Source organism: Kogia breviceps, chromosome 5 (assembly GCF_026419965.1).
Source record: "Kogia breviceps isolate mKogBre1 chromosome 5, mKogBre1 haplotype 1, whole genome shotgun sequence".
In the NCBI taxonomy this organism is placed as follows: Eukaryota; Metazoa; Chordata; class Mammalia; order Artiodactyla; family Physeteridae; genus Kogia; species Kogia breviceps.
In genome coordinates, this window is record NC_081314.1 from 121,442,196 (window position 1) to 121,467,249 (window position 25,054).

General features: G+C 38.3%; 1 protein-coding gene and 1 long non-coding RNA gene across 2 annotated transcripts in view; one reads left to right on the plus strand and one right to left on the minus strand.

Annotated features, from left to right (window-relative positions):
• LOC136794269 (uncharacterized) overlaps positions 1-25,054 on the plus strand; it is a 217,883-nt gene that overhangs the window by 159,813 nt on the left and 33,016 nt on the right. The window contains exon 7 of the long non-coding RNA XR_010840814.1: positions 22,973-23,021. This is a non-coding gene — a long non-coding RNA (uncharacterized lncRNA). The remainder of the gene's footprint in view (positions 1-22,972; positions 23,022-25,054) is intronic.
• SAMSN1 (SAM domain, SH3 domain and nuclear localization signals 1) overlaps positions 1-25,054 on the minus strand; it is a 118,588-nt gene that overhangs the window by 57,693 nt on the left and 35,841 nt on the right. The window contains 2 exon segments of the mRNA XM_067034936.1: positions 22,645-22,997; positions 24,205-24,331. Coding sequence (XP_066891037.1) covers positions 22,645-22,997; positions 24,205-24,331 — 480 coding nt within the window.

The following is a 25,054-nucleotide window of genomic DNA, read 5'->3' on the forward strand; positions in this document are numbered from 1 at the left end:
GTTACACGCTCTGGTTACTAGTCCTCTGCTGAGCAAGCCTGGCTTGGGGTCTGCTTTTCCTCATGTCACCCTTCCATGGAGGCCCTGTGATGTGATGAGAGTGTGTGGACTTTGGAAGACTGACATAGGTTTGAGTTCAGTCAAACTATATAAACTTGGGCCCAACATTTGACCTCTCCGACTTTCAATTGCCTCATTGGTAAAAGGGGAAAATACTATTTCCTCGTGAGATTATTGTTGGGATTAAATCAGACAATATATATAAAATTCCTGATACATAAAAGATCTTAACAAATGCTAGTTTTATCCCCTGTCCTTCAAATACATAGTAGGAAAGCATTAGATTCCTAGGCTTTCAAGTCCTACTTTCATTCTACATTGTGGTCACAGTGTGACTCAACTTCTTGGGAACACGTCTAGCCTCTGATTTCCAATGCTGGTACATATGCCATGGCTAGTTTAACCTGCTGTTCTCTCATTGTCACATGCTATAATGATATTTGAATATGCTTTTTATCCTCAGCCACCAACCAGGGGAAATTTCTACAGAAGAATTCAGTTCTGCTTTCACTTAGATTTGGTGATAAGCATTTAACTGTGGATTTGTAATTGTACTTTGCAGATAAACTCTGTACTTTCTCATGACCAGGAAGGCCTGGACATCTATGGCCTTTGCCATAGACAAAGGACAAAGGACAAAGGACAGTGTGGGCCACTGTCCTTTCTTTTCCTGATCCAGTCATGCTGGTCTTCCCTCTGTGCTTGGACACCATTCAGTTCTTTTGTGTCTTGGGCTTTTAGTCAAGCCCTCTCTTTTGTTTGAAGTGCTCTTCCCTTCACTTTCACATGACCGGCTCCTTGTCATTCTTAAACCATCAGCCTCCTTGTCACCTCCACAGAGGGCCTTCTCCAACTAAATACACATAGGTGCTTGACCTTTTTTTAACTGCTTTTATTTGTTTGTTTGTTTGTCTTGCTTACCTAGAAGGTAGAGGCCAACCCTATTGCTAGCACTAGCACAGTGCCTAGCACAGAGAGAGGTCAGGAAGTGTTTGTTGAATGGATGAATAACTCTATAGGTTTGTGCAGTTTAGGCCATTTCTTTGGATTAACCAGCATCAGGATCGAAATCTCAGAACTAGTACCCCTCAAAACCAAAAAGGATTATGGCAGGCAGAATAACTGTTTAACTAGACATTATCAGAAAAAAAAATCTTGCAAAAATTTTGAAACACACAGACTATGAACCACTTCCAAAAAACTCTCTTTTATGGGGAAATCAGTGAGATATGTCAACATTCCTTGCTAATGAAGGTAAAGATCTATTTTTTTTAACATCTTTATTGGAGTATAATTGCTTTACAATGTTGTGTTAGTTTCTGCTGTATAACAAAGTGAATCAGCTATATGTATACATGTATCCCCACCTCCCCTCCCTCTTGCCTCTCCCTTCCACACTCCCTATTCCACCCCTCTAGGTGGTCACAAAGCACCAAGCTGATCTCCCTGTACTATGCGGCTCCTTCCCACTAGCTACCTATTTTACATTTGGTAGTGTATATATGTCAATGCTAATCTCTCACTTCCCCCCAGCTTCCCCTTCCCCCACCCCATGTCCTCAAGTCCATTCTCTACATCTGCATCTTTATTCCTGTCCTACCACTAGGTTCATCAGAACCTTTTTTTTTTTTTAGATTCCATATCTATGTGTTAGCATACAGTATTTGTTTTCCTCTTTCTGACTTACTTCACTCTGTATGACAGACTCTAGGTCCATCCACCTCACTACAAATAATTCAATTTCGTTTCTTTTTATGGCTGAGTAATATTCCATTGTATATATGTGCCATATCTTCTTTATCCATTCATCTGTCGATGGACACTTAGGTTGCTTCCATGCCCTGGCTATTGTAAATAGAGCTGCAATGAACATTGTGGTACATGTCTCTTTTTGAATTATGGTTTTCTCAGGGTATATGCCCAGTAGTGGGATTGCTGTGTCATATGGTAGTTCTATTTTTAGTTTTTTTGTGGGTTTTTTTTTTTTTTTTTTTTTGGTACGCAGGCCTCTCACTGTTGTGGCCTCTCCTGCTGCAGAGCACAGGCTCCGGACACGCAGGCCCAGCGGCCATGGCTCACGGGCTTAACCGCTCTGCGGCATGTGGGATGTTCCCGGACCAGGGCACGAACCCGTGTCCCCTGCATCGGCAGGCCGACTCTCAACCACTGAGCCACCAGGGAAGCCCTATTTTTAGTTTTTTAAGGAACCTCCATACTCTTCTCCATAGTGGCTGTATCAATTTACATCGCCACTAACAGTGCAAGAGGGTTCCCCTTTCTCCACACCCTCTATAGCACTTATTGTTTGTAGATTTTTAATGATGGCCATTCTGACCTGTGGGAGGTGATACCTCATTGTAGTTTTGATTTGCATTTCTCTAATGATTAGTGATGTTGAGCATCCTTTCATGTGTTTGTTGGCAATCTGTATGATCTGTTATTGATTTATATCACATTTTTTCTTAAGGCTGAACATCTTTTAACATAATTTTTTACCCAAACAGCTTTCCAATAAAGTGCTTATCCTGATGTTATGCACATGGGAGACCGAATTTCCTCTTCTCCCATCTCGGCTCCTGATTCTAGGACATCTAATTCTGAGCCTAGGAGCTTTCCTGCAAAGCATTCACTGGAGTGAAATATCTTCTTTCCTATTGAAAGAAATTATATTGGTCCCATCTCCACTAAATTGCTGGCCCTGTAATTCTCTAAATATTAAAGCTTGACTTGAACTTGTTAACTCATCTTTGTGGAGATGACACTTTAGAAAACTAACACTTCTCCTTTGAAAGAGAAAATAAACTTTCTTTACAGGATGATAAATACTTAGGGGAAAATGTGTATTTGTTTTTCTAGCTCTTAGCACAATCAGTCAGTATGTCATATGGTTCATACAGAGTCGACTTCTTTATTTCAGCCAGCGAAGGTCATCTCCTCCGCTGAAAATCAGCAGGTGAATACAATCCACCTGGAGACGGTACCAATGTGGAAACTGTAGAAATCTGTTGCTAGTCTTTAAGCCATCACACCTCTGGCCATCGTGAGTGTAGGAACCCTTAATATGCTTTAGCGCCTTTCCTGTGACACACTGTTTTGCCCTGGAGAGACAGATTTGGCAAAATCCCTCTAGCAAACAAACATAGAGAAGACTAAGTGGGACTTGAATGACCCACAGGCGTAAAATATTACTCCTCGACTCTTCTCATCATTCTCGTTGTATTTCAAGATATGGAAGTGGGGCCCTATCTTATTTGTTTAACAAATATGTCTTGAATGTCTACTGTGGGCCTGGCACTCTACCAGGTTTCCAAAGATGGAGAGGCATGGGCACTGCCTTCTGAGAGTTTACAGTTTAGTGAGAAGACAGGCCAATAGAGTGACACAACATAATGTGTTTTGTATCAACCCAGGGTGTACGAGCAGGGAAAGCATAGAGGGCACATTGCTAATTTGTCTGAAGAAATAAGGAAAAATTTTACTAAGGAAGTAAAACTCTAAGGGGTACTTGAGGTAATAATGAGCCAAATAGGAATTTACCAGGCAGACAAGGGGAAATGCAGGGGGATTCCAGCAAGGAGAAGAGTATATGAGGGTGAGAGGCATGGGAGTGTTTAGTATGGTCTGGGAGTGAGGAGTAATTCCCCACAGCAAGCGGGTGTGGCAAATGAGGAGAAAGACAGATGATGGGGCTGGCAGGTGGCTTAAGGCCAGACTATGAAGGATTTGGAGGCCACGTGTTATGGGTTGAATCGTATCCCTCCAAAAAGCTATGTTGAGGTCCTAACCCCCAGTACTTCAGAATGTGACCTTATTTGGAAATAGGGTTGTTTCAGACATAATTAGTTCAACTGAGGTCATCCTTGATTAAAGTGACCCCTTCATCTAACATGACAGGTGTCCTTAAAAGAAGAGGGTGGCTTCCCTGGTGGCGCAGTGGTTGAGAGTCTGCCTGCCGGTGCAGGGGACACGGGTTCGTGCCCCGGTCTGGGAGGATCCCACATGCCACGGAGCGGCTGGGCCCGTGAGCCATGGCCACTGAGCCTGCGTGTCCGGAGCAACAGGAGAGGCCACAACGGTGAGACGGGGAATTTGGACACACACATGCACAAAGGAAAGGCTTCATAGAAACTCACAGGGAGAGGATAGCCATGTGAAGATGGAAGCGGAAATTGGAGTTATGCTGCCACAAGCCATGGAAAACCTGGAGCTACCAGAAGTTGGAAGGAAAAAGGAAAAATCCTTCTGTAAAGGCTTCTGAGACATCATGGCCCTGTCAACACCTTGATTTTGGACTTCTAACCTCCAGAACTGTAAGATAATAAATATCTGTTGTTTTAAGCTACCCAGGGTGCGTACTTTATCATGGTAGCCTTAGGAAACTGATACAATGGAAACTATTGAAGCAAGAGAGCAACGTGACCAGATTTGTGTGTTACAGAACAGGTCCTGGCTGAAATGTGGAGCACAGATTAGAGATGGAGAATGGAGAGAATCTGCAACATTTCCAAAGCTTATTGACCAATATAGTTCCTCAGTATCTCCTCACCTATGAAACAAACAAAAAGGATCACCCTTCTCCTTCTCTCAGTTTGGTCTAAAACATTATATTAGAGCTCTCCTGTCTGCATAACATTACCTGGATAAAGAAAAGGGCATACTTTGAAATTCAGTCCTACCAGATCACTTTATTTACTGATGGAAATGTCACAATGAAAAATGACAGTACTAAGACAATAATATGGACATTTGAAATGATGTTGATATCGGTATTTTGATACTGATTTAAAAATTCAGTTAAAAAATCTTAGAACCCTGAAATGAATAATATTAATTTTCCAGTAGCAAGCCATTTAGGTTCCCAAAATTGTTTTCCTCGCTCTTTATCTTAGTTGCAGAATCTGGTTTATATCCACATCTTGAAATGTCTATTCCTGTACAAGTAAAAAACTTGTTAAGAAACATACTATCACTAAGATCAATACTAAGGAAGCTGGATTACAGCTGTTATTTCTGTTAGGGGTATTTCCTAGAAATATCATGAACTGTGATAATTGGCAGCTTTGATGCAAGCAAATGACTTTTCTCCAATTGAAGTAGGTGGCGTTCAAACCTATGACACTTACACTTCTAAGGCTACATACTCTTTAGCTGTTTTCAACCTCCTGAGACACAACATGTCATACTTGCATATATGAGTAAATAATTTAATGAATATAAGACACATCTCCATGTATCTTTCATCTCATTTACTGAATACCATAACTGACAATGTTACAAAAATATTAATTATATGACATAACCCAAAATGTAAATTATGTTTCTAATTGTATTATATTGAAGAAGCAATTTATATCACTTCCGTTTTTAAAAACATGAAGTACAGAGTACAGTAAATTTAAAAATCAGTGAGATTATTAAGACTAAATAAACACGAAAAACTTGTGTACACAAGTTAATATTCAGATGTCTTGAACACTGATATGTAAAATCATAAAATTCACTTGGGAAAGTTAAGGCTGAGAGAGAAGAATGTTGATTTAAGGAAACAGCTAAGGGCAGTACTGGATCTAAGGGCAGCACTGGCCTCTTCACTTGTCATTTGTCATGAAAATGTAGTGTGGAACTATTGTCATGTGACCTTCCTCCCCACTTATTAAGACATGGGTACACAAACAACAGGGGTTTTTGATTAGTTGTTCCTACAGAATGACATTTTAGAGAGGTTGGAGGCCTTAAATGGTATTGTATGACAATTTCTTATCCTGCAAAACAGGAAAGAACAGATACAAAATATTTGGGAGCAGTTGTGAACATGGATATTGATAGAGGAGGGCCTTGTCTCTCTGTGATTGACATGTGTATCAGTACCCATAGCAGTAGAACTACCTAAATAGGAAAAGACTGAACAAGTAATACAGGCACAATTAAGAGTGGTAACAAAAAGTAAACCCAAAATACCCTATGTCCACATGGGAGGCTGAGTTAAGTATACATACCCACTGGCATTCATTCATTTTTTCATTCCTTCTTCCAAACACCATATTTTACTTCCTACTGTGGTGCCTAGCATTGGAAATTATCTCCATTTTTAAAATTGCCAATTTGCATATATTATTTGCACTTTAGAAAGAAGAAGATGACTAGTTCTGAACCCATGCAATTGATTTCAGATCAGATCATCTAAGAGAGAAACTTAGACACCTCCAAAATATTGACTTGAAAGAAGAGTTATGTGGATACAGTTTAGAGTTTAAAAGCCAACATTTTGCATACTCATATATTCAGTCTAGTTTGTTATTAAAGTATAGAATGAGACAAGAAGAAGATAGATTTTTGGAAGAGGAAAATGAACAAACATTTATTGACACGCTGCTGTAGAGCATTACATCTCCATCCTCTTAACAACGTATAAAGTGTTATTATCTCCTGTTTTACAAAGAAGAAACTGAGGCGCAAAACATCTACCTCGCCTAAAGTCAGAAAGCTAACAAATGGCCAAGAATTGATCTCAGGGCTGACTTCAATATACTACACAGCCAAACCTTTCATGCAGAATAAAACTCACAAACAAATTAAGGTAGAACACAACAAGCCAAAAGCAGCCCCACTCATTTCTTTAGCAGTCCGCTGTACATATAAACCTTGGTTTTGTAGCTAGAGAATGGGCCACCTCCCCTTCTTCTGCTCTAGTCCCTCTTCTTACTCTCTATTTTGTAATTCTTTTCCAAGGCCTCACTACACTGTCCTTTCCTCCTAAGACCCCAAAGGAGTATATTTCAGGAGCATCAGAGAAGGAAATTGAGGGCAGAGAAGGGTAACTCAAAATCAACCCAGTAGGAGAAGTTGTAGCAAATACATACTTACCAGACAGCATGCAGGCTTTGAAAGAATGGAAAAAGGACTGAGGAGATAACTGAAATTGAGCAGAGGTGATAGGGAGAAAAACAGAAGGGACACACCACAGAGCATGTAAAGCTGAGAAGAAAACACATTTTGCTTTCTGTATACCATATAGAAGTCCTGGAAAATGTACTGAAAAGATTTCAACTATTCATCCTCTGTTGATAAAGTTAACATTTACTCTGGGAGAATACTGGAAAGTTGAGAGTAGTAAAGTTCAAAAGTAGGTCAATGAACTCATGCTTCATTTACACCTGCATCTGTAATCGCTACCCTGGTTTTGAGATACAACTTTCTAAAAATGTATTTGTTTCCTTTTAACTTTGGTTCTTGGGGTTCTTGGTCACCATCAATATGCCAGACAGGGAACTAAGCACCTTTACATAAAACATCTCTTACCATCTTAATGATAAGTCTGGGAGAAAGGCTATATTTTTCCCGCTACACAGAAGAAACAGCTGGGACTCGGACAGTAATGTGACTGTGTATGTCATGGATTCCAAATTTAAACTCAGGATTTCTTCCTTTAAAGTCTAATGGCCTTCGCCTTATACTGTGTTGCATAAACTTCTAAACATCATGGTGAGTACAATGCTAGCCATACGAAAAATGCAAAAGTATTCTGTGGATGCTAGGGTTTACTAAATGTTGGGGATTGGTTGATAGGTTTCGCTATAAAAGGCAAGCTAATGTACATTTGCCAGTGGGGTGGAGAGAGGGCAGAAATCTAGACGGTGGAAAGAACAGGGACATATGACAGTTTATTAACTTCCAATTCCATACATGCAGACTGAATTTCTAGTTACTTCTGTTATTGGTAAAGACATAAGTTCACTCTTCTAACAATTTGCCTGGATACAAAGACCAGAATGTTGCTTGACAACTCTTTGGCAGTAACCACATTTGGGCTGTGGTTCCTCTGGCTGAATTTAAATTCAGCTGTATTTTATTCAAGGGAGACGCGTTCCCACTTTCATCTGAACTGAATTAACGCACAATAAATACAGGCATCAAATTTACTAATTGCGGGGCTTCCCTGGTGGCGCAGTGGTTGAGAGTTCGCCTGCCGATGCAGGAGACATGGGTTCGTGCCCCGGTCCGGGAAGATCCCACATGCCGCGGAGCAACTAAGCCCGTGAGCCATGGCCGCTGAGCCTGCGCGTCCGGAGCCTGTGCTCCGCAACGGGAGAGGCCACAACAGTGAGAGCCCCGCGTACCGCAAAAAAAAAAAAATTTACTAATTGCGGTGAATAAGGATATACAAGGGTTACAGACTGTCAGGAAAAGCACATTACAGAAGCTAAGCACTCAATTTCAAAAAGCCTTTTAACATAAATATTTCAAAAGTATCAGCTTTGTTACCATTTCACACCAATGATTTTCATTTCCCAAACCTATTCTGACAATTAAAGGAACATTAAGAAAAAAACCATATTGCATTATATATGGCTACCACCATATAATGCCACTTAAAAGTTGGTTTAGAATAAAGATAAAGGCAGAGGAAGGTTGACCACGGTGAATCAAATGAAACCTTTTTCACCTATTTCTTTTTGAGTTATGTTAGTGTTATATGATGCAAAGAAACACACACACACGTACACACACACACATACCACCTCAAGATCCCATTCAAACCTATCAACTTGGTTCAAACATCTCAGGATTTAATGATCATGACCAAATGATATTGGAAACTCTTACTAAAGTAAATGGGCTGTGTAATTAGCAAAACTGGACATTTTCTTTGACTCTCTGACAGAGGGCATGATTTTTATTCCTCAGCGATCGGGTAGAACACTGTGTTAAGCACCTTAGGTCATAGAGGAATGTTGGCAGAGAGTTCCATGCCACTAGAACAATAGGAAGGCAATCCACTAAAACATCTGTATTAAGGAGTTGGCAGAAGATACAGTTGAAAAATGGGAGCATAAAAAATAAAAGTCACCCATAAATTCGGGAAAGTTTCACAAATGAGTAAGGTGAATGATTTTTACGCAGCATGGATATTAAGCTTGAAAGAATACAACAATGACCCAGTTAAGAAAATCAGATTCTATTTAGAAAATTACTTTAAAAAATATGTATTATCATAAGAGCTATTTATATTCAAAAGCATTTTGTAAAATCTGGAAGATACATAATTGGCCTGGTCCTTTGTTATACCCTCTGTCCAGGGGTTTTTCTACTCTGTGATTTATCAAAAGTCCCAAACACTCTCTGAGAGGAGTTTCAACCAAATCAGTTTGGAAAGCACAAAACTATTTCTGGGGAAATATCAGCGGCACCCATTAAAGGCTCTGTACACTTTCATATAGGCTGATCACAGGAGTCTTTAGTACTGAGAATTCCCAAGGGCTGCCCAGTGCATTCCTTTGCTGTGTTCTCAGTGTGAGATGCCTAAAGTGACTTGACTATCTTATAGGTATGGGATTTGGAAGACTTTGAAATCCCAGCTTGGCCCTGTAACAGGGCTTGGGCAAGTTCCTCAACCTTCAGAGGCCTATTACCTCATTTGGAAAATTGAATTATCTACTTTTTGGGATTGTCGTGTTTATGAGATTAAATAACTTCTGAAAGTGATATACATATGAGAGCTTCTCAAAAAGACTTCCTGGATTGGTGAAGATGAAATTGAAAAATCAGGGAATTCTTTTCTTCTATGCAGAGACGATTCTCAAACTTTGGTGAACATAAAAATATCATCTGAAAAACTTGTCAAAGAATGTTCATCCTAGAAATTCTGATTCAGTAATCTGGAGTGGGCAGACCTTGGTAACAAATACCGTAGGTGATTCCAATGTAGTTGGTTCGTGAAACCACACATAGAGAAATAGTTTTAAAACAATACTCGGGCTTCCCTGGTGGCGCAGTGGTTGGGAGTCCGCCTGCCGATACAGGGGACACGGGTTCATGCCCCAGTACGGGAAGATCCCACATGCTGCAGAGCGGTTGGGCCCGTGATCCATGGCCACTGAGCCTGTGCGTCCGGAGCCTGTGCTCCTCAACGAGAGAGGCCACAACAGCGAGAGGCCCGCGTACCACAAAAAACAAAAAACAACAAAAAAACCAAACATCAACAACAACAAAAAATAAAAACAAAAAAACCGTAATGCTCTAGCCAGATTTTAAGGCAGATTGTTTTATTTGGAATCATCAGACATACTGTGATTCTTTCTTTCAATGTCTTTTCTCTCCTTCAAATCTTCAGGCTTCCAAACCCTCTAATTCTCATCTAGAATGAATTCCCTAAACCCCACTCCTAAATAGAAGTATATCAAGTTTTCCCATCCAAGCAGCATTGAGTTCTAGTAAGCATGCAATGGCAAGACATCCAAGTTAGAAGAGCACTGCACATTTCCTCCTGCCTAGTTATTTTAAAATTGGATAAAAATAAATAAAAGTTGCTCACCATTTTACATATGAAAATATAAGGCTCTGAGTTTGGGAATATTTTCATGGGAATCAGGTCCTATTCCCTAGATGATGGCTTAATATAATTCACAACTGCTATTTATTCCTTCACAAGGTTGATTCATGAATATTTATCCTGGACGAGATATTAGTGGTTACCTAGTCTTACCTATTTGTTTTACAGCTGAAGCGATCACAACCTATACCATCTGGCTTATCCTCCAACTCAGAATCTTCACAAACGAAGAAGTTTCCCATCCAAGGGAATCCTAATCGAGAAGAAAGTCTACGCTCAGAAAAATTTCCCCACTAAACCAAGCTTTGTTATCCCATGTCAGAAAGGAATCTGGTGTCTTAAATTACAGCCATAAATCCTTCATATAGATAGAATGCAGGACATTTGGGTTAATTTCTTTCATAATGCCTTAACTCATGGGATAAAAGAGTAGGATCATAGATTTATTCCACAAAGGAATACACTCCTCCAATGGAATAAAATTACCTTTTTACTTCAATAATTGAAAGTCTAGCATTAAAGAGCATTACAAAGTTATTTTCTCTGAATAGAGATTCTCTGCCACTTTCCATCGTAAAATCTGAATGCTTTTTGGGTAATTGCTGCTTTGGGTTATTTCCCCATTTTCTTTCCATGTGTACAGAAAATTTAGAGCTGATGATATTTTTAATATGAATCCTTGTCTGCTGTTTTCACAGATTATTTTTGCACTTTTCAGAGTGTGTTCTGCTAACCCAGGCCCACACAGCTTGCAAAGATCCCCAGAACTCTTTCCTCTAATTCTTTTCACTCTTTATAAAGCTTTGAAAGATATTGATTCTGCAAATGTGAAAAATTAACTTATCAAAAAATAGCACACATAAAATGGGGACTGGTGAAAGAATCCCTAAGAATATTGTTTTAACTGGAAATTGTACCATTAACTGCTACAACTTACTGTATTCCTGTTATGGCTCTTTGTGATATATTTATCACTGTGTGGGAACAGTTTAATCTACTCCATACAGAGAGCAGTAGGGGCTCTCAGTGGCCTCAAACCATGACGGCCCTCGCCACAAACAACCGATCTAAATTTCTTGAAGGTGGCAGGTCTAACTTTTTTCCAAAAGGAAATAACCCTTCTCTAAAAGTCAAATTTGTTTTCAAAGCTGCTGTGGTGTCTTTAACCACTTCTTTTTCTAGTTTTTCAGTTGACACCTTGTCATCACTGACGGTGGGTTGCATCAGTCATTCTGGGTTCTTACAGAAAATGTTTCGTGGTGGTGACTATCCCATGCGAGAAACTAAGTGCCCTTTGTGGGTGACTGCGTAGGTACCTCTGATTTCTTGCCAAATCATCCAGAATGCCACAAATCCATTAAATCTCTCCTCAGGGAGGAAAAAAATTCCCACATCCTAGAGAGAGAATTTATGAGTTCATTTCCATCACCACAAATGAAAGCCACCCTTAATATTCATTAGAGATTTTATGGTGGCAATATGCATTATCTATTCCTATGCCCCTCTGAAAGGCCAATTTCCCTTGAAACCTTGCATGGCTCCAAGCCACTCTTTGTGGGAACAATGGCCTATGTCCAATTGGAGTCAGAGGGGGCAAATGGATGAAATTTCCTTATTCATTGGTAATGATTCTGTTAAGCCGTTGTGGTGGCTATGAGCTTCTAAGTTTTAAAAATGAAAGGACAGATTTGGAATGTACAGTCATGTCATTGTATCACTTCTCCGTCATCATCTGTGACCATATGTCCTGAAGTGAAAGGGGCTATTGGGTTTGCATGACCAAAGATGGCTTTCAAAACTGACATTTCTTTCCTTTGGAGAAATGTGTATACTGGAGACGTAAGTCTACAAGCCTGAGAACTGTTTGTCTCTTCTTTTTCTACCACTACTGTTCAAGTCACCATCATCTTGCATCTGTTTTTCTCTTCCAATCTGTTTTCATCACTGTATGGAAAGCACTCTTCTCAAAATAAAAACTTAAGCATCTAAACAAGAAACAAACAAACAAAAAACACAAGCCATTAGCTTAAAACACTTCTTGCATAGCTTCCCCTTGTTTTTAGGAGATGAACAGCAAAATTTGGCATAACCTCTGAGGCTGAGTGGTCTGATCCTCCCTTGTGCCGCATCTCCTTGCTTTCCTTGTACCGCAGCTGTACTTACCTTGTGCCACATCTTCTTGCTTTCTCTCCCCGCCATGCTGACTCTCACTTTCCCTCCTCTTTTTTTTTTTTTTTTTTTCGGTACGCGGGCCTCTCATTGTTGTGACCTCTCCCGTTGCAGAGCACAGGCTCCGCGGCCATGGCTCACGGGCCCAGCCACTCCGTGGCATGTGGGATCTTCCCGGACCGGGGCACGAACCCGCGTCCCCTGCATCAGCAGGCGGAGTCTCCCTCATTTTGGCTAGTTAACTCCTGCTTTTTACATCAGATTTGAGCTCAATCATCATCATCCATGAAAGTGTATCCTGACTCCTCAGCTAGATCAAATCTACCTATATAGGCTTCCATAGAGCCATGTGGCTCTCATAGCTCTCATCAAAGTTACCATTTCATTTTTATTTGTGTGGTTACTTCTGTTTTTGTCTCTGATTGGACTATGAGGCTGGCAGCGTTTGTTCTGCTCAACATTGTATCTTCCTTACCTGGAACAATGCAAATACTTCAAAACAAATTGTTGAGGGAATAAATAAATGAGTTCCTGACTTTAATCCATTTTGCACCCTGGCTAAAAATCCCTTTCAGTGGGTGAGATGTGAGTTGGGCTTTGGGTTGGGCTTGAGGGGAACTGCAAAAAGGCCCTATTTCTAATCTAATTATTCATCAGTGTGGTTGTATTTAATAGCTGGGAACCATGAGATGCATAAAGATCTTACACTGAATATTCATAAGGGCTTTAAGGGTGAATTCAACCAGTTGCTTTACAATTTCATAGGAAGGAAAGGGGACATGAATTTCTTTCCTTCATTTTTCATTCTCTTATGAAAAAGGTGTGATATGCCCGGGAGTTATCTTCTGACTCTAAAATAAAATATCATGACATGCATATGTGATATGGCTATGACAAAATATATGAAAGGAGTTTTAAAAAGCTAAAATTGTTTTACATATGTAAGACACTGCTGATACGGTGATAATTTGGGAAGTCAGTAAAGGGCAATGGGGTGCCCCGTACGTGTACCCTGAACCCCACCTCTTTCTGTCTGCATGTCTCAGAGATTCACAAGCATGGGGTCACCAGGGCACCTCCGAGAAGCTATAAGCAGGGTCTCACCCTACCCGAACTAGGCAGTTCTGGCTTTCTTATCTATAGAGAGAAAATTGGGCAAACTATACTTATAAATCTTAAAAATTAGTGAAAACTAGTAAATGTACATTTACTACAACATTATCTCATATGATACAAAATTGCTGAGAATTATTGATGGTGAGACTCTGACCTCAGATGTGGCATCTTTGTGGTCCCGCAGCCCAGAGCAATACCTGATGTATCGTAGACATAATGCTGTTTTTCACTGCATGAAAGGTAAATAATTATAAACACACAATTAAAAATTGTAATTAAATAGTAATAATTGTCACTAGAAATAGTAGCTCTCCTTCATTACGTTCTAACTGTGTGTCAGGTATAGTTAAACATTTTACATCCAATTTTTACAAGAACTCCACAAAGAAATCTTCATTATGCCTATATAGATAAGAAACTGAAACTCAAAGAATTCAAGTAACTTAGCAATCACACAGACAGTAAGCAGTGAGGCTACAGTCCAAGTCTAGGCTTCTTTGGCTCCAATACTCTTAGTTTCCACCATGTACAGCTCCTCTTTGCCACCATGTTGATTTTTCTTTCTGCTGAACAATTTAAAGACAAGTTTGTGATAGGAGAGGTCTGGACTGAGAGTTAGGAGGTTTATGTTCAGTCCCATCTCTGCCATCATCTGCTGTGGGACCTCAGGTAATTCATTTAATCTTCATGTGCCTCAATTTCTCCATCTGTAAGATGCCGGTGATGTTTTGCCTAGTTCACAGCGCCAGTATAAAATGAAATGTGGGAAAAGTTATATTGCATCTCAAAGGCAGGGACTCTATTTATTAAGTGATTAAGCCCCTATCTTGAATTGGCACTTGCAAATGCATCATTTCATTTTATACTGAAAGTTGGGAACTACTGTCTTCATTTTTCACAGATGAGAAAGTATAGATACATTACTAGCCTAATCTCGAAAGTTACAAAGTCATGCTTTTGCAGGAAAACGTTGGATTCTTACTGACTTGGGTTTAAAATCTAGTCCCACAACCCACTGTTACATTACATAAATTATTTAATATATTTTACCCTTAAAATGGGAATAATAATACCACCTAACTGAATCATAACACAAAGGTAGCATATATAAAAACACCTGAAATATAGTCAACTGCTAAATCAATGGAGATTATGATTGTCATTGTATCGACATGTCTGCATGATCAGGACAAGATCTCAAAGGTGCCACCTAGTGTGTGTGTGTGTGTGTGTGTGTGTGTGTGTGTGAGTGAGAGAGAGAGAGAGAGAGAGAGAGAGAGAGAGAGGGAGGGAGTGAGAGAGAGACATGGGTGATGGTGGCAGAAGAGGATGTCTCACTCCAGCCCAGCACCCTTCACACTGCACGGCCCCTGCTCTTCTGCCACCCTCTACAATTCTACTTAAACTTCACCCGCCCATTTTTTTTTTTTTTTTTTTTTTTTGGTTTTGTTTTTTTGTGGTATGTGGGCCTCTCACTGTTGTGGCCTCTCCCGTTGCGGGGCACAGGCTCCGGCTGCTCCGGCTGCGCAGGCTCAGCGGCCATGGCTCACGGGTCCAGCCGCTCCGCGGCATGTGGGATCTTCCCGGACCGGGGCACAAACCCGTATCCCCTGCATCGGCAGGCGGATTCTCAACCACTGCGCCACCAGGGAAGCCCCACCCGCCCATTTGTCAAAGCAGGATTTTGTCCTCTGAGATGGCATTCAAAAGGATTTTTAAAAATCGTTCTTCTTGAGTGGCAGAAACCTTCTTAGTTCCTGAGAATGGAAATATAGACATTTTGGTTCATGACGAAGTTTTCATGGTCAGGAGAACCTGGCTGTATCCCACGTGAAGTCTGTATTCACATACATAGTTGCTGGTTCAGAACATGAGGAAGTAGCCAGGACAGAGGAAGTGTAGTTGGTCAGGAAAAAGAATAAAAAATAAAAATCCAAACTTAAAATAGCTTATGTAAAAAAAATAAAATAAAGAGAGAAATCAGGTCAACAACGGGCATCTGAAAAGTGAGAAGAGCGCTGCTTTGAAAAAGCTGAAAGAATATCTTTATGTACTAATCTCTTTCTGCACATAAGACTTATCTTCCGTGGTGTACCCTCATAGCCCAAATACTGAAGATAAAAAGGAGTCTTAAAAATCATTGATAGCTCTCCTTCTTTCTAAAGATGAGGAGGCAGCAGGCCATGGAGATTAAGCATCCTGACCCAGAGAGATCCCAGTAAGTGACAGAGTTGAGCTCACAACTGGCTCTCCTGGTTCCAACCTGTGCTCCTTTGATGTATAACATAGCTTCTGACACACTGTGCTGCACACTCAAAATATGACTTTGTCTTTATCTTGCTTAGCAATATTTGAATGTTGAGCTTGCTTCTCTGCCACAGAAGAAATTCTACCAATACTTGGGGCATTCTCCAAGGTTCATTATATAAAATGTTCTAACATTTAGCCCTCTCTCTTCCCAAAGGCCAATGTCCAGTGTTAGTGATTTGCTTTATTCTTCTGAACCACGCAAAAAAGTTAGGTTCTCAGTAAGGAGGCACTTGAGGTCTCCCATGTTCAATGAGCATAACTGGGTCCCCTTCAGATTGACGTTCGTTGTCCTCCTTTGTCTATTTGAGAATCCAAGGAAGCAAATTTCAACTTTCTTGTAGAAGCCAAAATGTAGTTACAATTGATTATCATGGGTCCTGTATCATTATCACAAGAGCTATTCTAAATTACAAATATTTTATGAAAACTTCAGAAAGATTTTATTTTGGGGAGTACCAATTCAACTTTCTCCTTAATTTGATGCACTTGCGTAAATAAGCACAGAGAAAAAACAACAACAAAACAAAGAGAGAAGTGGGACAAAACCCTTAGGGCAATTCATGAAAAAGAGGGATTCTTGGTTTCTATAACAGTTCTAGAACTAGATCACAGGTCTGTTATTTTCCCTGATCTTCATGAGGTTTGTGTAACTGGGAATAGACAAACATTAACCCAAATAATTTGATTTGTTTGCATTCTACATTGCCCTGCTTCAAAAGTCTAATTTAATATCTCTAGTTATCCTGGACTTCTAGAATAAGACTTCACACTTACAGAGCAATTACATTTTCTCATTTTATCTTTAATTATATTGTATAATATCTTTTATTATACAAGATTTTATTAGAAAAATACGTTTAAACATATCATAAACATTTACAAATTACTCTCCTCAAACTCAACCTAAATAATTTCCATAAATCTGATATCTTGCATTATTATAACGTCTCATAATTTAAATGTTTCTTCTATAACTTTTTTTATTTTTAAAATTTTTAAATTTTTAAAATTAATTTATTTTATTTATTTTTGGCTGTGTTGGGTTTTCGTTGCTGTACGTGGGCTTTCTCTAGTTGCGGCGAGTGGGGGCTACTCTTTGTTGTGGTGCGCGGTCTTCTCACTGCGGTGGCTTCTCTTGTTGCGGAGCACGGGCTCTAGGCACGTGCGTTTCGGTAGTTGTGGCTCTCGGGCTCTAGAGCTCAGGCTCAGTAGTTGTGGCACTTGGGCTTAGTTGCTCTGTGGCATGTGGGATCTTCCTGGACCAGGGCTCGAACCCATGTCCCCTGAATTGATAGGCAGATTCTTAACCCCTGCGCCACCAGGGAAGCCCAACTTCTCTTTTTTAATGTAAATGTGTTTGCACATCTGGCCAGATCTTTTCCAGGATTATTTTATATACAAGTATCACAATATGTTTCCCATCTTAGTGAATTTTTATACTGAGGATTGTGATTATTTGTTTTTCCTTTTTACCTTTTTTAATAAGACCCCATAAGCACTCATTATAAATATGAAACTGTAGATTCTTCCTCCTACATACATATTCATAGCCTAAGTGGCTTAGGAGGCACTTGACATGAGTTTGCTAATGAGTGAATAAATGGATGAATGAATAAAGGAATGAATGAATAAGCTGTTGCAGCATCTCCCATTTTTCAAATTCTTCTCTTGGGTACATGTTAATTCTCCTTCCATCAAATATTATTGGCTATAATTAAAAATTTGTCATGTAAAATACTCATAATTAATTATTTGTTCTTGTTCATTTAGGACCTTAAATTATTTTTAGAATCTTGATTCTCAAGTTAATTAATTTCCGTTCAGATTGTAATAAGTATTTTTCTATCACATTTTCCTATTTTTCCTTCTGCATTTCTCAGTCCAGATTATCATTTACTCTGCCTTCCTTTTCACAGGTTGTCCAGACCCATTTATTAAAACCTGTTCTATTTCCATACCACTGTAATTTCAAGGTAAGCAGATACAAGTTTAAAGCTGTTCTGACAAATAGCTTTTGCTGTTAGAGTTGAACACAAGGGCATTAAACTATGAGGAATCAGGCATTAATGGTTCATAGCCTGTCTTCCTCTGCGTGGATATGGGAGCAGTCTTCTTGGTATGTGTTATTCACTGGGGCAGTAAAAATACGCCCATCAGTGGGACACAGAGACTTTTGTCAGGAATCTAACATCACTAATGTACAAAGAAAATGATAATAGAGCCTATGAAATTAATTTTGCCTTTTTTCTAAACCACGTGCCTCCTTAACTCTCTTTTTACTGGTCCTCTCAATCCTCATTCTTTTTCACACATTTTTTTTCTTCAAAGTGTACCGCATGAATTCTTACTCATCCATATGTATTTTTAACCTTCCATACTATTCATCAAACAGGTAGAGAAGAAAGGAAGATCTAAATGAGAAAACAGTATAAACAAAGCTATGAAGATGGGAAACAAATCATTGTGTTTGACAAAAGGATGGTATCACTGTGCTTATAGCAGAGTGTGTGTGTGAAAGAGACTGGTGAGAATCTAGTTAGAAGGCAGAATAGGTGAATGAGTTTGCTGCGCCACCAGGGAAGCCCAATGAGTTTGCTTTTGACCCTGTAGGTGTTGGGGACATGCTTAAAAGTTTGTAAGGGGAGCAGTAACACTAGGTTTGAGCTTCAGAATCATTATTCAGGTAGCATTTATCAAGTAGATTAGTCAAGTGAATTAATCTGATAGATTAATCTGGTAACGACATGTCATGTTGATTAAAGGAAGTAGGCTAGACTAGAGTCAGAGATACTGGGAGAGATTGCCAAGGTTGAGAACAGAAAGCCAAAGTAGAAGATAGGCACAAATAGCTTATCCTGGTTTTGTCACCTCTCTCCCATAGATCAGTAGTTCTGGGGGGACAGTATTAAAACTTTGAAACCACTTAGCAGTGGGGCTGTAGAACCCAAGAACATTTTTCTATGTCAATAATTAGAGCATCCACTACTCCCCATTTGAATTGAAAGGTTAACTGTAAAATCTTTGTTCCTTTAATTCTTGGTTAACTTTAGCACACATCCTGTTCCTCTCACTGAAACAGTTCTATCAAGAAATCTTCCATTCTCCACACTTCCTCTTTTGGTGCAATTTTGATGGGTTCACATAATACTCCAAAAAGACCTTTCAACTCCACTCTTATCATCCTCTTCTTATGCATTTTAAGATGCTTTAAGTAGAGCTTTGTTAATTTTCTCACCTTGAGATTTGGTATATAAACTTCACTCATTTTTCTTTGACTTTTATGTAATTTGGTTTCTCATTTTTATAATTTTTCTATCTATACTGCACTTGAATTCTTCTATACATGGGTCTCTGTTTTGTCCTTTTGAAAGTCAGGCCTTTGACTTTCCTTCTTTCTGAAAGAGATTTTGTTACTATCATTTTTAAATATATCACACTATTTTTATAAAATAGATTCTGGAACATTTTAGACATTTGAAGGGAAAAAGGGATATTTGTTCCCCTTTTTCATGTCAAGATTACTTCTGTTTCTTAATCTGATAAACTATTTATAAATAGTTTCTTCTTATAAATCTGAAAAAAGTATCCAAGATTTTGAAAAATATATTAGCTACTCTTTTAATATTACATTAAAGGAAGACCTCATCTCCTTTGCAACACACAAACTTTATTCTTTCTTGCCCTTATTCCCAACTAAGTCTATGGCTCACTTTCCTCTTTTTTGTTATGATGTTTCAAGTTCTCAGCACGCAGGATTTCATAAATACCCTTCAATCACTCTCCTTGTAAGTTGATTGTAAACACTTGGCTACAAATATTATTTTTGGTTACCTCCACTATTACCTTTCTTAAGATGCATCTGAAATTCTCTCTCAACACCACTCATCTTGGATGTTAGAAAAGATCAGCATCCCTAAGTAGTTTTTCCTTTCACATCTCTCTTGTGGAGTTTACACTTTCATAAATCTCATCTTTTGCCTTTCTCAATTTATATCAAGTCTGTAATCACATATCTCTCCCCACTCCTCAGATCCCATAGACCTTACACACAACTGTCTCATTCTCCCCTTGTTGACTTCTGTGAAGAGTCCTTCATGAATAATACATTTCCCTGTCTGGATTCAATTTGTTTATGGTATCTCAACTGAGTAAAATGTTGCTCCTTTCCAAGCCCAATATAAGCCTCTTGACCCTTTGATTTAGGTATAAATACTACCTACTATCAACTGAGTCCTGACGCCATTTCATTTAATTTTCCCAGCAGCCTTTGCACAGCAGACCTCGATAACCTTGTTTTACAAATGGGTATTTTCAGTATGCAAAGAATCACTTGGAGGAAAAGAGATGAGTAGGGTCTGAAACCAACACAGAATTGGAATTTGCGCATTAAAGAGGGTAAGGAATTTGCCCAATCTCACTTTGCTAGTGATGTCAGCGTTGGCATTACACCCAGCTCTATAAGAACCAGCTTTGAGAGTGTGAGCCTGAAGTGGGCTAGCAGGGAGGTGTATCTGGGCGAATAAGGACTGTCTGGAAGACAAGTCACCTTCATGACACCTCAAAACTCTGATTTAATGATGGGATCAAAAACACTGGAATCCACTATTACTGAAATTTCTGACATCGAGAAACTAATTCGTGGATTGGTTTTATATCCCCCAAAATGTGGGGTTTAGGCCCAGCTCCAACGTATCTGTATATGTAGGTACATTTAGAAAAAAATCTGGTAACACTTTTACCCTTTAAAATTGCAAAAATGTCACTGCTGACTACCTGTCATTGATAGTAAGTAACACTCATTTGAGAAGACTTTTCCCTCAACACTATCTGCCTTCTGTATCTTCCCTAGAATGAAAGTTAAAGTATAACCCAAATAATAGCCTTGTAATTACTACCGAAAAAAAATACCAGCTATGCTAAAATGAAACTAGATTTTTTACTTGCTATTATTATAGCATATATGTGTAGAATATAAAAATAATAATTTGCACTCATCCAACTTCTTTCACTCTATGTCTCAAATCCCTGAGTGCAAGGGGTCTCATTAAGTTTACCAAACCAATTTAAATCTAACATGTTCTTGAACCTTCTCTCCAAATCCACTGAGGTTTTCCTGTTCACAAATGCTGAACACTATCATCTGAAATTCTGAGCACTCTGCAGATATGTTTGACCTTCTGCAGATAAAAACTCCTTACTTAATCATTTAGCTATGTACTAAAATAGGCAAACTACCTAAATAAAAAAGAAAAACATTACTATGTATATATACCAAAATCAATACACGCATTCACAAACACTTACACACACATAATATCTGAGTTTATGTACAATTGCATTAATATAGGGACAGTTAGAAGAATGAGAAGAAAAGTTTTATCTAGATCTATGGTAACAAAGTCCATTGGTTTCTAAAACTCCATTCATTTAGTCAGCAAATGTTACTCAAATATTTATTGAGTGCCTATAATATTCTAGAGACTACAGTGGATACAAAGATGAATTACTTATAGCAAATAAACTAACGTCCAACTCATCCCACTACAGCGTGGAGTGTGGTAAGCTTCATGAAGACATGAGCAGTGCATGTATTGTTTAGCTCTGCATCCCCAGTCTAATATTGTACTGGCACACAGTGACACAAATATTATTTGATGCCTATACAATGAAAGAATAATGCCCTTAAGTGATCTAGAAGTTCAAAGGAAGGAATTTCCTGTCTGGCATGACCCAGGAAGGCTTTCTAGAGGACAAAGTATTTGATCTGAGTCTGAAGGGATAGGATAATGTTTTTAAAGGAAAGAATAATATACCAGGCAGATAAGTAACATGTTCAAGTTGAAAAAAATTAGACACTTTTAAATCTTAGAATATTTGTGTTATTTAATTTTAGTTTCTCAATTACCTCATGAGTTTAATATTACTATTTCCGTTTTACTATTGAGAAAATTGAAATTAAAAGCTAAACAAATAGCAGAGGTTGGATTCAAGCCCAGATTTGTCTAACTCCAAATCCATACTCTTTCTCTTGTACCATATAACCTTAGGACCTACTTTATTATATGGAAAACACTATAATGTATTAGCTAAAATCAGGATCCCTAGTGTAGTTTCTAAATCTTGGCTCCATTTCTTATTAGATCTGTGACATTGTACCTGTTACTTTTTTGTACCTCATTTTTCTCAATTGTAAAATAGGGAGGAATTAATAGTAGAATAACACTTCCTACACTATGGGTTGTTGTGAGATTTAAATGAAATGATACATGTGAAGTGCTTAGAAGAATAGCATGCACAAAGAAAATGCTCATTTAAATTAGCTATTATTTGTCAGTGAAACTGCAAGACAACAGCAATAATTTACACAATTCAACGCACATCTTCTTGATCTGAATCAACATCCACTGTCTTCCTTTAGTTAAAAAGAAATCCCTGGAAAATATTATGCAGTAGTTTATTCAAACACAAGGAACATGTCCAATAGTAACATGATAGCAGGAGTCACAAGAGCTGCATTGCTTTTGGGAAAGACAGCTCTAGCTCTGGTAACTTTCCAGAGACTCATAAATTTGACTGATTAACATGTTTGTTATCTGTTTCTTTCCTGCTAGTACAAACAACCAGATAAGATGATACATTTCCATAGTTTACAAACTTACCCATGAGTGTGGGCGATCCATATCTGTACAAGAAGACTTGAGATGTGGGTGGTGAGTGCAGTGGAAACAGTTTTCCCAGGGTCCAACCCGGTCAATTTGGAAATCAACATATGTCCACAGTGGGTTTTCTGGAAAAGGCTTCCAGCTGTTCCACATCTGAACTTCACTTCCACTGTGGGATAATATTTTGGCCAAGCTGCATCCAGCTGAAGTACTGGGTCTAACCAGTGATGCAGAAATAGAATCCAATCTAATCTCCATTTCTTCCTTCCTCCTTGTACTAACATTATTAACTCTCTTTTCTTGGGATTTGGCTAATTTCATACAGGAAATCAATGTTTCATCTTCATCTTCTGAATGGTAAAGAAAAATAAGAGGTAAGTCTGTCTAAAACTTTTGCACACGTAGAAATTATGACTATTATAATTCCCTTTATATAATAGAAATGAATGGACATCACAGGCTAAACCAGGAAGTCATATAATTTCACAGAATAGTTTTACAATAGCATTTCTTTAAAGGGTAAGTCTTTGATATATTAAGTGACTGGTTTTGTAAAAACAGATTTACCTAAACTTTTTTGAAGGCATATATAATGATTAAAGCCAATTTGACTGGAATGACTGGAAGCCACATGCAAATAGTGTACTGAAAGACACTGTAGAAAATATACAAATTCTAAAAGATTCTCCACATGTTGTAAGCATGATATGGTATGTTTCTATTTGTAAATATTTTTAATTTTTGAGGTCATGTGTATAAGAGAATATCATGAAGAAGCACATCAAATCTTTGCCTTACTTAAAAGAATGAAATCTCAGTAGAGATTTTTGGAAATTCTTTTGGTATCCTAAAATTCTCTATTTTAGTATCAATCTGGAAAGAGATTTATGCATGTGGTATGTCTCATGGTGAAATATTTTGGAAAAGTAAGAACAAGACTGAGAAAACAAAAGAAAAAGGTACATCGTTGGTCCTATAAAGTTGATTAGTGAGACCTATATTTGCATGTAGTGTAGGGTCTGATGAAATTTCTGTTAATATATAAAACATTTATAGAAAATAGAAACATATATTACCCTTAGTAAATTGTACCATATGGTCGAATATATTTAAGTTCAAATGCTTAGCTGGTATAAACAAAAGATTATGATTAATAGCGCATTCTTGTAAATAAAAGAAAATCAAAGTTGCATGTCACGATCTGCCAATTAGCTGCACTCACATCAAGACTGAATCATACTGTTTTCTATGGCCAAGGAATGGGAACAGTGGACAATGCTGACCCTTATTTTCTTGCTGAGCTTTACCCATAGCTTTTTTTTACTCTTCCTCTGAGTCTGGTTCTGAAGGAAAGGGGAAATGGAATGTCATGGATGAAATTCAGAAACAGTGTAAGGATACTTGTTTCACAAATAACTTGGCAAAAAAAAAAAAACAAAACCCAAAACTCAACGTTTAATGATTACTTTAAGGCCTTATCAAAATGTCCTTCATTAATATATGCTACCCCACTTCTTCCTCAAAACGTTTTTATCAGCTCATTGAGTTCTTACTTACGGAGATTTATTGATGTAGGTTTCATCTCATTCAGACTCGGCACCCTGGCTTTCTTGGTCCAAACCAGTTTCTGTAGTCTCTTTAAGGTGCCCACGGATTCCACGGGGTCATCATCTGATTTTATGGCCTAGCACAAACACAGCTCGGGGTAAAGACAAATCATTCTCCACAAAAAATTAAATATAAAATGTGTCGAGATCATAAACGTAGGAAAATTAAATAATATGACCTTGACCTGTAGCCTGAGACAATTTAAGCAATAACTTGAAAGCACATCACCTTTTGCAGGTTCAAATTTGTAAAGTATATTACAGCTGGCCAGTCATAACAAGACGGAGCATTTTTTAACCATTTTTTTTTCTTTTTACTTCAAAATGCAGCAAAATGGATTGAATCCAGAGCAATCTATAAATGAGGCACCCCTGCTGAAGGTGAAATGGTGGACAGGAAAAAGTCCTTTGCAGCATAATGTAGATGGAGCAAGAAATTGAAAGTTGCTACTTGCGTGTGTTAGAATAGACTGATAGTGTTAAAAAAAAAAAAAGCAGAATACAATTTTCTTTATTTTCCTTTTGGAAACTTCTGGTAAACAGCATTTTATTTCAAGTATAAAATATTTTCAAACAATACACTTTTCTTTAAATAGCCTCTTGCTTTCTAAAAGATACATACTGAGAAAAGCAAAAACACAGCCACAACATTCTATATTATGTTTTAGTACATAGTCATTAGTATTTAGTCATTGGTTTATTGTGGCAAAAAAAAAATATCGATAAAAGAATTAACATTGCTTTAATGACTCAAAATTTTTTTGGAAGATACAGAAATATTTCTCACTAGCTTAATGCTG